Consider the following 14,525-nt stretch of genomic DNA (forward strand, 5'->3'; position numbering starts at 1 on the left):
AGCCAACAGAAATCATATGAACAGCACACAGCGTCTGCTGGAGAAAAAGCAGAAGATAAAGACATTCCTGTGGATTAGATATACTAGTATTGGCAGTTTTCTTAGGACAGAAAGCTACTCAACGAAAAATATTTTATTAGAGGTTTTCAGATATGGAAAAAGACTATTTTGTACATGAGCAAGTCTCAAAACGTCAAACAGGCCTCAAAACATATAGTTAGAAAAAGTAAAAACAGAGCTTGGGGACTTTTCCATTGCAAGTTTAAATTAATAATGCTTTTTTCCTTGTAATATGAAGACAGACACGCAAACATTTTTGCCCTCCCAAAGTAAATGATCTTACTCTGTTAGACATGTGCTTCTTAATCTGCTAACATTACTCCGTCACCACCAAAACACTATGAATACAACTAGAACGCCAGGGTCTTACCTCATCAGTTTTTAGCAACTCTTTTTTTGGATTTTCCTTCTCCGAGGATGAAGCATATACTTGGATGGCCAGCAAGCTCAGGCTAGCAGGTGCAGCCCCCAGACACATTACCTAAACACAATATACGATTACACACAGTTTATGCACTCAGCTGGAAACACGTTAGACAAGTATGTTTGAATACTTTCCATACACAGAGCTATATGCACAGCACATATAAACCTGAGTTGTGGTCAGTGGCAGGGAGTACTGGCACTAAAGAATGCAACATGCTCACACTAAGAGCCAAAATACTCAGAAAACCAGAGGTTGCATGACACAATACCTAGGAGTGTACAGTTCCTGCATTTTCACCTCATAAGATTTCCCCACACACACACTTGAATTACAAAATTATGGCCAAATTTTGAATTGTAAGTACCTGAAGCCGTGCTCCTAAATTTATAATTCACCCAGTTTTATTGAAGTGGCGATTTGGAGGGGTCATCACATTTCCTTCAGTAGAACCTGCTCAGCACCTGTGAAAGACAGCCCACTTCTACTAAGGTGCCAAAATACGAAAGTTCTGACACATAATCCCAGCCATCTCTGTGACGCCGAAGTACCTCCTACCTACACTCACATTAGGATCCTTGAATTAAGAGTGCTACAGACAGTGCTTAGTTTGGAGGGGGGGAGGAGTGCCAGGGCTCAAGCAATTTTTTTTACTTTTATAACTGATGCAGCAAGCTCAGAGCTGCTGTGGCTATGAACTGTCCACCCTAGAGGTGCCGGGGTTCAGCCCTGGCACAAATTAAGCACTAGCAACAGAGGTGACGTTGCCAGCTTCAAGTAAGGAGGAAAGACTATGCTACTTTTGAAAAGCCTTTGTATCTGAATACATAACAGGACTACCATCTTGAAAGCAGATCTTTCCCATTTCCAGGATATGTGCTGCAATGCATCTTTTAAACAGACAGCGAAGAGTGATGGCGTTTAAAACAGAAACAAATGGAATATGCAGCCAGTCAAGATGACTGTGAATTGAAACTGGGAGCAAGGAAGATATTTTTCCAAGAGATATATTTGTCCCCACAACTAGCCCAAACCAAGAGGTTAACCAATACAACAGGGGTGGCCAACCTGTGGCTCCGGAGCCACATGCGGCTCTTCAGAGGTTAATATGCGACTCCTTGCATAGGCTCCAGGGCTGGAGCTCCAGGTGCCAACTTTCCAATGTGCCAGGGGGTGCTCACTGCTCAACCCCTGGCTCTGCCACTGGCCCTGCCCCCACTCCACCCCTTCCTTCCAGCTCCCTCCCCTGAGCCTGCTGTGCCCTTGCTCCTTCTGCCCTCCCCCAGAGCCTCCTGCATGCTATGAAACTGCTGATTGGGAGGTGTGAGGAGGGCTACCGGTGGGTGGGAGGTGCGGGGAAGGAGCTAATGGGGGGGGCTGCTGACGTATTACTGTGGCACTTTGGCAATGTACATTGGTAAATTCTGCTCCTTCTCAGACTCAGGTTGGCCACCCCTGCAATACAAGCTCCTTCCATAGTCTCACATTCATATATTGCTTTTCACAAATAAACTTGGGGCTGGTCTACCCATGAAGTTGCACTGGTACAGTATAATTAAAGATGTGATGTTGCACCAATTTACTTAAACTAGTGAAATGTTTATGTTTTAATAATGGTGAGAATAGCAGCCCTTAATAATAGTGTGATACCTTAGATGCATGCTCCTCACTCAGCTCTGTCACAGCTGGTGGCTGAATTTTTAGATAAGAAAGTGTACCAAAGTATGTAGAGAATATGTAGTTATTACACACACACCCAAAATGTTTTTAAACCAAATTTCTTCCATCGCGTCAGAGACTGAGTGCTAACTGAGGACCATCATAGAATATCAGGGTTGGAAGGGACCTTAGGGAGTCATTTAGTCCAACCCCCTGCTCAAAGCAGGACCAATGCCCAATTTTTGCCCCGGATCCCTAAATGGCCCCCTCAGGGATTGAACTCAAAACCCTGGGTTTAGCAGGCCAATGCTCAAACCACTGAGCTATCCCTCCCCCCAAGTTCAATTTAAGTTTGAAGATTTTTTTTTATATAAATAAAAAAAAATGACAGCAGCAACTACTCTGTAATTATCCATATATCAGATAACATGTCAAAGTGATAGAAACCATGGCCCCCAGGAGAAAGCAGCTCACCAGGACTGAGTGCAGTGGAACAAGCCATATGTGACTCTTGCTTTGCCATGAGGTCTAGAGATGGCTGGCATTGCCCTAAGTCAATGTAGTATCAGCCCAGAAGAGGCCGAAGCTAGACACGGTAGGAAAGGTGCTGAATACCAAGCAAGGTCTGCCTGAGAAGCTTCCGTCCACCCCTTGAGAAATAAAGTTCCTCTATACCAAAGAGTCAATACACCCTTCAGCATAGCTGCTCTGCAAGGTGGAGGGGAATGCAAACTGGCCCCTTGTGTAACAACGGGGGTGAACCTGGCACACTATATTTTCTGTGCTCTAACATCTCAAAAAACAACCAAATAGAGCCTTAGCAAACTTCTTAAAGCTTTTTACTCATGTGCCAAGACATCATGTGAGAACAAGCTCATAGGATCATATATTTTTCAGGTATTTTTAAGTGTTTGAAGGAGAAGGTGGGGGGAGGAGGAGGAGGAGGATAGAAAAAACTGCTGCTTACAATGAAAGTGCTTTATCAGCCATAACTAGTGCCTTGCTAGCACAGCTCTACATCAAAACAATACTCTTGCCAGAATCATGAACTCTGTTACACAGCAGAGCAAAGATGTGACCTACTTTGTTAATAAAAACCATTTGCTTAAGCTAACAAGAAGCCTTTACACACACACATTAATAGGCCTTGACAAGAATATAAATAATATTTAACCCATGATTAATTCTAGGGTGTACTCCTTCTGGGCTACTTGGAAGTTGTATGTTATTTTTATTTTACTGCAAGCCTATTTTGCCACTAATCAGACAAAAATCCAAAGTGCAATTTCATTTGTAAGTACTGCTTCAACAAAGGTATACACATTGGGATTTTTCAATAACAGTTTTTCCAAAACCATAACAAACAGTTCAAATATTTAAAGTTAGCATATGTTTCACACAAAGTAGTAATAAACTGAACAGTTTTATGGTGAGCTACTAAACCATGAACTACACTTCAAAGAAGTCAGTAACTAGGGATAAACTCCTTTGTGATATAAAGCTTCAAAAATGCAACTCCAAAATGGTTCTCCACTTCTCTGATAAACTATGCACAAAATCTAATTTTCCTCTATTTAGCATGTGCAGATACAATGTTTGTGCCTTCAATCCAATCTCCTCTGCAATGAGTCTTCATTGTAGAAACATCCCATATTTATACAAAAACAAACTGCTTTCACTGAATTATCTTTCAATTTCTTAATGACAACTCCAACGTAAGAAAACAAATTAATAATCTACTGTACTGTTAGGCAGCAGACCAAAGTTTAAACAAGTAGTTATGTATTTATAGAAGAGAAAAATGAGTATTTAAATTTTCAAGTAGTCTTCTTTCATAGTCTCCAGCCAGTGCTCTGTATTTTCATAGCTAAAAAAAATAAATAAATAAGTGACACGTGTTGCTTTTGCAAATTGTGAGCAGAGTTCAGCTTTATTTGTAGAGCAAACTATATCAGCAAACTTGTGGGGGAAGGCTATCATATTTCATCTTCCATTGTTTTGTTTTACTTTCTACAGTCTCAAAAATATTTAACAATTTAAAAAATTCCCATAGGAAAAATAAAATCCTATTCTGCCTCACAAGATAAACAGGAAAAAGGAGCTAAGGGACAAAGTGGAGCTTTTTTCTGTGATGATTTCTTCTACATAAATTTCCTAGGGCTTTTCTACACAAACACTTAGCTTGGGGCAAGCTGGAGTGTAAATCTACCCCACACCAGCCTGCCACATACTAAGGGTCTGTGTGGACCCTACTGCTGCACACTAAAAGTTCCCTAGTACTCTCTGACCTAACCCATTTCAAACCAGGGTAGATTAAAGTACACTAGAGAACTATTAGTGCAGGGCAGCAGGATCCACCCGAACACAGTACACTGGAAGGTAGTGCAGTGTACATTTGCACGCCAGCAAACCATATGTTTATGTAGACAAGCCCCTAGGCTGCTGGATTGCCTTTGTTTTTTTTAAACTGTCAGCTTCTCAAGACTGGAGAATCTTAAATGCACTCCCAATGAAGGGTGGGCAATCACTGCCCTAGTACACAGAAAAGGTGTTCTTTCCCTTTTGTGTCCTGGAGTGCAAATATCAAGAAGGAACTAATGGCTATTTCCCCATTGCCTGAAGTCAGAGGGCTGGTTTTAGACACTGGGATTTGCCCACCTGTGATGGTAATATCCAAAATGAGACACATACTCCATAATTATCTACCATGGATGTATCACACTTCCTCATCTGTACTAGCAGATCTGTACAAACATCTATAAGAGAGGATATTGAACTGGATGCACCATCATGTGACCTAGCATGAAGATCCTATGTTCCTAAAATATCCCTTCAAACATTCATTTTCTGCACTAACCACTGAGATTGGTGTGTCATTAGAGCATCCTCTACTGGCACTGGATCCCCCCCCCGTAAACAAATTCTGAAAGATATGTTTTAAAAGAAAACTGATAACTCCTACAAACAAAATAAAACAGACAAATAATTGTATGGCCAAGAGTGTAACACAAATTAAGTGCTATTTACATAAGCCAAATTGTCAAAGTTGGAATCCTGAAATGGACTTTATTTTCAGAAACACTTAGTACCCACAACACTCCCCACTGAATTCAAGGGTAGGATGTCAGTATTCAGACCCTCTGTAAATCAGGGTACTTCTATTTAGGTGCTTAACTTTAGACAGCCAGGTCTGAAAAGTTTGGTCTTTATAAGTACCTATTACACCTTTAGAAAAAAGTTGGATGGCTTAGAAAGCAGAAGTGAATTCAATCATTTATGATTTGGTTGCTTACTTATTAAGCAAACTAGACATGATGCCAAATTTGAAACAAATGACTTTTGGGATGGAAAGTTTTGCCTTCTCACCCTCTCTTACTAAAGGGAAAAGTAGAAGCTGGAATTTCACAGAACCAAAACACTTTATACCTGCCTTGTGTAGGAAAAGAGAGACATACATACCAGCCACCAAACAACTGTAATTTTAAAACAAATTTTGTTATCTTTTTAAAAAGTCATTTGATATAAAATGTTTTAGTTAACATTTTATTTTAAACATTAATTTGGCAAGAGTATCAGTTTCAAGAGCTCCAGAGGCAACTAATACATATCCTCTTGCCCTGAAAGAAGAAACAAAATATTCAAAAACAAAGGGGAATGTTCAAACTACTAGATTTAGGTCAAGCAACAGTTTGCTCACCCTCCTTCTTGTAAAGAGATCAATTACCAAGTACTATAACTTCAGAGGGGGTAGCCGTGTTAGCCTGTATCAGCAAAAAATAAACGAGGAGTCCATGTGGCACCTTAGAGACTAATAAATTTATTTGGGCATAAGCTTTCGTGGGCTAGTACCCACTTCATCAAATGCATGGAGTGAAAAATACAGTAGGCAAGTATAAATATAAGAAAGCAAAGGTACATAAAAAGATAGGAGTTGCCTTACCAAGCGGGGGGGGGGGGGTCAATGCTAATGAACCCAATTCAATCAGGGTGGATGTGGCCCATTCCCAACATTTGACAAGAAGGGGTGAATATCAGAGGGAAAAAATGTACTTTTTGTAGTGATCCAACCACTCCCATCACCTACTAAAACCTCTCTAGCACATCATCAAGGATCTACAACCTATCCTGGAGGACGATCCCTCACTCTCAGAGACCTTGGGAGACAGGCCAGTCCTCGCTTACAGACAACCTCCCAAACCTGAAGCAAATACTCACCAGCAACCACACACCACACAACAGAAACACTAACTCAGGAACCAATCCCTGCAACAAACCCCGTTGCCAAATCTGTCTGCATAGCTATTCAAGGGACACAGTCATAGGACCTAACCACATCAGCAACACCATCGGGGGTTCGTTCACCTGCACATCTACCAATGTGATATATGCCATCATGTGCCAGCAATGCCCCTCTGCCATGTACATTGGCCAAACCGGACAGTCTCTACGCAAAAGAATAAATGGACACAAATCAGACGTCAAGAATTATTACATTCAAAAACCAGTCAGAGAACACTTCAATCTCTTTGGTCACTCGATTACAGACCTAAAAGTGGCAATTCTTCAACAAAAAAACTTCGAAAACAGATTTCAATGAGAAACTGCAGGACTGGAATTAATTTGCAAACTGGACACCATCAAATTAGGCCTGAAAAAAGACTGCGAGTGGCTGGGTCACTACAAAAAGAAAAATTTCTCTCTGTTGATATTCACCCCTTCTTGTCAACTGTTGGGAATGGGCCACATCCACCCTGATTGAATTGGCCTCATTAGCACTGAGCCTCCTGCTTGGTAAGGCAACTCCCATCTTTTCACGTGCTGTATATTTATACCTGCCTACTGTATTTTTCACTCCATGCATCTGATGACGTGGGTTATAGCCCATGAAAGCTTATGCCCAAATAAATGAGTTAGTCTGTAAGGTGCCTCGTTGTTTTTACTATATTCTTATAACACAAAGTTTGTGTTCTACAATTACATGTGTAAATTAGAGATCAAATCTGCTGTTGCAAGCAATTCGTTCTACTGAGACTGTGGGCAGAAAGTGATTATGTAAAAATCAAGGGGAAAAAACAGCAGTTCAACATGTGATATGAATCTAACCAACGAAAAATAATTTCTAGTTTAGCTGCTCTAAATTTATCAACATAGTACAGTTTGCTCAGCTTTGGACTTGAGAATTTTGTCCTAAAATACCTAAGAAAGTTTATTTTTCATTTACTTACCACTAGTTTCTTCATTTATATACCAAGTAACGAATTCTTAAATCAAGTGGTTTGATTTAATTGGAAACAAACTATATACATTTTACATTACGTTAGTTTTTCTGACAGACAATAACTGGCAATTCTTTCTTGTCCTAACTGTAAAGCTACAACAAACAAAATATCATGCAGGCATATTAGCCAAGAGCAAATGGTCTCCTTAGAAAGTAAAAGCACCGAATAAACGTTAACAGGTTTTAAAACAAAACCCCATACTCTATAAGTATCGAAAGACTTAAATATTCCAAAGTTTGGAAATAGCACGTGTCTTCTGAGAAAAGAACAGACAGCAATGGAAATGCATGAATTTAAGAAGCAGAAAAACCTCAGAAAAAATATGGTGTGCTGTTGAAGTTAAAACCCCCGACTAATGTGTACTTTGAACCAGTACTGAATGTAGATAACTAGAAGGAAGGAAAATGTGATTAAAATCTTAATGTGTATTTAGTATATTCATACTATTTATATTTTGATATAGTCGGTAAAGAGAGCTCAAGGATAACAGTAATTAACTTGGAGTAGCGAAATTAAAAATCAGTCTGAGCCTGAATCATGACTACCTAACAAGAAGCTGTTTTCACAGTGAAAAGCAACAGCAAAATAACATGCTGTTAAAAGTGGACAGATAATTCCAATTTAGCAGAGCTTTTGTCTGTAAGTCACTGGAATTCAAACAAAAATTAAAGAGTTACCACACACAACTCCTCCATTTTCTGGAGTGAATTTTACGAGTGATTTTACAATTTTAAGGCTTTCACTTCTAATGCCAACTTTGCTGATTATCATCACTTGCAACTATGGGGCATATACAATATAACCTCAGAGTTCCAAACACCTCAGGAATGTAGGTTGTTCGTAACTGAAATGTTCTTAACTCTGAACAAAACATTATGGTTGTTCTTTCAAAAGTTTACAACAGACTATTGACTTAATACAGCTTTGAAACTTTGCTATGCAGAAGAAAAATGCTGCTTTCCCTTTATTTTTTTAGTAGTTTATGTTTAACACAGTACTGTCCTGTATTTGCTTTCTTTTGGTCTCTGCTGCTGCCTGATTGAGTACTTCCAGTTCCAAATGAGGTGTATAGTTGACCAGTCAGTTCAAAACGCTGGTGTTCATAACTCTGAGGTTCTAATGTAGTGAAAAATATAGCTTACAAGGGAAATTAGTGCAAATCATCCATTCAAATGACTGTAAAATTCACAAGTCCCCGCTTGACTTGGTATGAACAGAGCTAGTCAGGAATTTTCTGACAAGACAGGTTGTCATCAGAAAATACCACTTTGTCAAAACCAAAATGTTTTGGAAAAGTATCTGTTTCATGGAATCATAGAAATTGTAGGGCTGGAAGGGATCTTGAGAGGTCATCTAGTCCGACCCCCACACACGGAGGCAAGATTAATTAAACATAGACCTCACTGACAGGTATTTGTCAAACCTGTTCTTAAAAACCTCCAATGAGCAGGATTCCACAACCTCCCTTGGTAACCTGCTCTATTGCTTAACTAGTCTTATAGTTTGAAAGATTTTTCCTAATAGCTATCCTACATTTCTCGATGCAAATTAAGCTGATTATGTCTTGTCCTACCCTCAGCGGACATGGAGAACAACTGATCACCATTCTTTTTATAACAATCTTTTACGTATTTGAAGACTCACGTCCTCACCTTCGACTATCTTCTTTTCTTTAAGCCAAACAAACCCAACTTTTTCAAGAGCCAGGTCTATGCTACAAGTTTTGTTGGCATAGCTGTGCCACGCAGGGTGTTAAAAAACAAAGAAACATCCACCCCCTAGTCACCATAGCTATGCCAAGAGAAGTGTGTTTCTGTTGGCCCAGCTAGTGCTGTTCCTGGAGGCAGTATTATACCAGGAGCAAACCCTTCTTCTGTCAAACTATGCTGTATCTACAGCCAGGGTATCTGCTGATATAGCAACACCAGGACAGCTATATTGGCAGAGTCCATGTAGCATAGACCAGCCCCTTTCCTCAGAGGTCATATTTTCTAAATCTTTTATCATTTTTGTTGCTCTCCTTCTGGCAGAAACCTGCCTAGTTTCCTGCCAGCTTCTCAGGAGCCCCAGGTCTTCCAGGGTCTGCAGCTCTGGGGCAGCCCTGCTATGTGCTGTGCCCCAGGGCTGGGGACCCGAGAACTTTCAGGATCCCTGCAGCACAGCAGGTCTTTCTGAGTGCAGCCTTCATTAATTTGAGATCTACCATACCATTCTCTCACTAGAAGGGAAAACCTATAATGGCAGCAGGCCGTAAAAGAGACCCAGTTTGGGAATAAGAACCATTTAAGAAATATATGTTTGCTGATGATGTTTTAAAGAAAGTCACACCAGTGAACTAGTGGAAGTCACTTCAGTGCTTGGATTCAGAGACTGTTGAAGTGATAATCTCACTTTTAACAGCAGTAGCTTGTTCTGCTGTAGAAATAATATTTTCTTCCTTTGGACTAATTCATTCCAAATTGAGAAATTGTTTGGGACCTGAAAAAGCAGGAAAAAGCAGGGTTTTAAGTTTCTCATTTTGACCTGGCTGACGTAGTCGATTTAATTTATTTTTTTAAAATGTTTCATGTAACTATTTTAGTTAAAAACAAACCTGATTTTAAAAAACTTGAATGTTTAACTAAAAGACAAAAATTCACATACTTGTTTTGTTAAAATATTATGTGTTTGCTGTTGAAGAAAAAAAATACAGAATACATAACATTGTTGTTTTAGTTAAATAAAATAATTTAAATGTCTGTCTGGTGATGTTCTCCTCATACAGCATGGCAAGAAAATCCTCCACATATTAATTATTAACCTGTTACATTGGAGATAGTTCACCCCCCAATGACCTCATAAATATCTGCTTCAATTACCTTTGGTAAATGAAATAACCAAACAATTATTCATTTTCTGTTATAGCTGTAAAACTAATCTGAAAAGTTTTCAAAATAAATCACTTTAAAAATGTATAGTGTGTACCTTCTAAAAATGAAACCTACTTCTCTCTCTGAGTTGTGAAGAATATATATTAAGGTTGTAACAACAAACAAGAATGCACTTTTATGTAGAAATAGATGATTAGATTGAGTCTTCCTGACTAGTGATTTAAATCATGATTGATTTAAAATCAAATCTACCCTGCCTGACTCCAAGGTAAGGAGTCTTGAAGCCCTGAGAAACCCTGCTCAGAGTTTCCTGGTAGGAGCCTAGAAGCCCTCAGAACCACAGCTGAGCTGGAAGCCTCAGAACTTGGGTGCCTAGTCTCCCAGATTCAAATTCCTTTCACAATTTTTGAAGCCAAAAACATTTAAATTATTTCCAAAAGAGTTTAAGATTCTCCCCTTTTGTGAGAAATTTCAAATTCTACATTTCGCTGCAAAACAGAACTAAATTTGTTTTCAAAATTTTGGAATTTCCCACAGAAAGAAATGTTGGCTTTCAGCCAGCTCCACTTGTCAATTCCTACTACTTGTCAATAGATGGCACTACAGACCATTGCTGTCACATTGAAAAAATATACACATTTTAATGGCAACATTCATAAGTGTGGTTACTGTAGCGAATCCACTTAAGATTGTAGATTGCTAAATGAAAGTGAAAATGCAAGTCATATGACATCTTGAATCTGTAATTAAATTATTATTTATCCTGAACACTGATAATATGCTCAGCAATGCACAATAAACCCATTAAATAATTCATTTTGAGGTCATTGATTAGCTATAATTCAACACCATACTGGATGTTTTAGGGTACTACTCTGTGGAACATAAGAAAGTTGTGCAAAACTCTGTGGGCTTTGTGACATCATGAGTTTTAAGATATCTGGGGGAATGTGACAGTAAATTACATCTATTGTGTTCTATTTAACTTTTTTTTTTTTTTTGGTCAAGAACCTTATGAACTCTCTGAAACCTGTGAACATATATCCTTTCTGGACATTAATTGCAGGCATAACTGTAACACATTCTCTCTTTGGACACGAACACTCACGGTACTCAAGCTATTTACAAGCTCCTGTTAACTAACTCCCAATAGCTCACACTACCTAACTAAAAAGATCACATAAGGAGAGTTATGAAAGTTAGAAAGAACAATGTCTAAAATGCTATCCTGATATATCTGACCTGACAAAATTATGTTAAAATATCATTATGAGCAACAGGAGTCTTGTAAAACATTCAGTGTAACTAACATGAAATTAATCACTTCAGTTATCTTCACCTAATTCTGCAGCACTAGTTATAAAAAACATTCCCAAAGCTGTGCTGGCCAAAGCTGTAACTGGATACATGAATAAAAATGCTTCAGGCACTACAGAGGATAGTAAACAAAGACATGGACATGTTAATTTCACAGCCATACAACTGAGTAAGAAAAAAAGTTGCTAAACAGAAAATGACAAAAATGGGAACAACAGTGTTTTGGAACTTCTAGAACATTTACTTTCTACTTGCTTGTTTACAAAGATAGGCACTGAAAGATTTGTATAGTGCATTCATAAATTTCTAAAATCTTGAAAACTATTTCAGTATATAAGGGGTGATCTTTGTAGTTCATTAGTAGTAAGAAATATACTGTAGAAATGTCTTGGTCTACACTACAGAGTCAGGTCGATGTAAGGCAGCTTACATCGACCTAATTATGTCAGTGTACACACTACAGCCATTATAAGTGCCCTACTAGACCGACATAACTCCACCTCCACGAGAGGCACAGGGCTTATATTGGTGGTGTTAGAGCAATGCAGTATCCCTGTAGACACTATACTTACACTGGCTGTCATTCTTGTTAATTTCATGATCCTGGAGCCCTGATATTGACAACAAAGCTGGGCTGTCACAGCTGCAAGGAGCCTTGGTGCTTTACAGAGGCTCCCAGCTACCCCCTCCCTGCGAGGAGTGCTGGTACTGCTTGGAGGCTCTTGGCTCCCCACTGCTAGGAGCCCAGCTCCCCCTCCCCCCAGACTCTCAGCTGGGCTCCCTTGCAGGATCCCAGGGTGCAGCCTGGTGGAGAGCTGGGAGCCGGGCAATCAGTGCCCACACGGTCCTTTAAGTCTGTGGAAGCACTCCTGGTGAGACTGCACACTACTGACGAAAGGAAGGTAGCATGGATATGAAACACAGCACTAATCACTGTTGTGATTGTAGACCTAACATAGGCTGACATTTTTAGTATATATGTGCCCTTAGACTTCAAACTTGGCAGTTTCACACAATATGCTAAGTCAGGATATTTCCCTGTGCTGCTCTATTTTCTTTTGAATGAAACCAAACTATTCTAAAAAGAAAAAGGAGTACTTGTGGCACCTTAGAGACTAACACGGCTGCTACTCTGAAACCAAACTATTCTAATTCATCTCTAATTAATTTGTGCTGTTTATTACATTTGGAGCAACAGGTAAACAAATAGCTACTCTGGAGGGATGTGTTCTGTAACCAGCCAATTCTGGAAAGGCTACATATGCATAGAGTTAAACACATGTTGAAATTTACATAAGAATGGACACACTGGGTCAGATCAATGGTCCATCTAGCCCAGTATCCGGTCTTCTGACAGTGGCCAATGCCAGGTGCTTCAGAGGGAATGAATAGAACAGACAATCATCAAGTGATCTATCTCCAGCTTCTGGCAAACAGAGGCTAGGTGGTGTTGCATCCCTGCCATCCCTGGCTAATAGTCATTGATGGATCTATCCTCCATAAATATATCTAGTTCTTTTTTAAACCCTGTTAAGAGTTTTGACCTTCACAACAACCTCCGGCAAAGAATTCCACAGGCTGACCGTGCGTTGTGTGAAGAAGTACTTCCTTTTGTTTGTTTTAAACCTGCTGCCTATTAATTTCATTAGGTGATCCCTAGTTCTTGTGTTGTGAAGGGGCAAATAAACACTTCCTTATAACTTTCTCCACACCAGTCAAGATTTTATAGACCTCTGTCATATCCCCTTTAGTCATCTCTTTTCCAAGCTGAAAAGTCCCAGTCTTATTAATCTCTCTTCATATAGAAGCTATTCCATAGCCCTAATAATTTTTGTTGCCCATCTCGGGACCTTTTCCAATGCCCATATATCTTTTTTGAGATAGGGCAACCAGATCTGCATGCAGTATTCATATGGGCATACCATGGATTTATATTATAGAGGCATTATGATTTTTTATCTTATCTCTTCCCTAATAGTTCCTAACATTGTTAGCCTTTTTGACTGATCCAGCATCCTGAGTGGATGTTTTCAGAGAACTATCCACAGTGACTCCAAGACCTCTTTCTTGAGTGGTGATACAAAATGATGCGATCTAAATAAGGTATGTATAGTTGGGATTATGTTTTCCGATGTGCATTACTTTGCATTTATCAACACTGAATTTCATCTGCCATTTTGTTGCCCAGCCACCCGGTTTTGTGAGATCCCTTTGTAACTCTTCATAGTTTGCTTTGGACTTAGCTATCTACAGTAATTTTGTATCATCTGCAAATTTTGCCACCTCACTGTTTACCTCTTTCTCCTGATCATTTATGAGTATGCTGAACAGGCCTGGTCTCAACAGACTTCTGGGGAACAGCACCATTTACCTCTCCCTATTCTGAAAACTGACCATTTACTCTTATCCTTTGTTTCCTATCTTTTAACCAATTACTGATCCATGAGAGAATCTTTTTTCTTATGACTGTTTACTTTGCTTAAGAGCCTTTGGTGAGGGACCTTTCAAAGGCTTTCTGAAAAATCTAACTACACTATAACCACTGAATCACCCTCGTCCATATGTTTGCTGACCCCCCCTCAAATAATTCTAGTAGATTGAAAAGGCATGACTTCTCTTTTCAAAAATCATGTTGACTCTTCCCCAACAATCCTGTTTGCCTCTGTGTCTGATAATTCTGTTCTTTACTACATTTTCAACCAATTTGCCTTGCAAACTCCCTGTTTCCAAGCCTGTGCTTGAGCATACATAGACATTGTGAAGCCAGGCTCACAACAGAGGAGGGAGCAGGTCTCACAGCCATGTTAATGCCTCCCTCCTGCTTGTAGCGCTACACCTGCAGCACCTGCCTCAGAGTCTATTGGCTGGCTCAATTCACTCGGCTGCGGTGAATTGCAGAATTGAGACCTCAAATAA

The 14,525-nt window shown here is 39.5% G+C and overlaps 2 protein-coding genes across 4 annotated transcripts in view; one reads left to right on the top strand and one right to left on the bottom strand.

The window, feature by feature from the left end:
• APOO (apolipoprotein O) overlaps nt 1-14,525 on the bottom strand; it is a 71,831-nt gene that overhangs the window by 55,935 nt on the left and 1,371 nt on the right. For 2 of the 3 annotated variants that reach the window (XM_073357623.1, XM_073357604.1), the window contains exon 2: nt 431-541. In XM_073357623.1, the coding sequence (XP_073213724.1) occupies nt 431-538 (108 nt within the window). In that variant the 5' untranslated portion in view covers nt 539-541. Of the gene's footprint in view, nt 1-430; nt 542-851; nt 949-14,525 lie in introns of all 3 variants that reach the window. The other variant, XM_073357613.1, reaches the window with a different exon arrangement.
• ZFX (zinc finger protein X-linked) overlaps nt 1-14,525 on the top strand; it is a 221,199-nt gene that overhangs the window by 26,786 nt on the left and 179,888 nt on the right. The window lies entirely within an intron of this gene.

This window comes from Lepidochelys kempii, chromosome 1 (genome assembly GCF_965140265.1).
Source record: "Lepidochelys kempii isolate rLepKem1 chromosome 1, rLepKem1.hap2, whole genome shotgun sequence".
Lineage (NCBI taxonomy): Eukaryota > Metazoa > Chordata > Testudines > Cheloniidae > Lepidochelys > Lepidochelys kempii.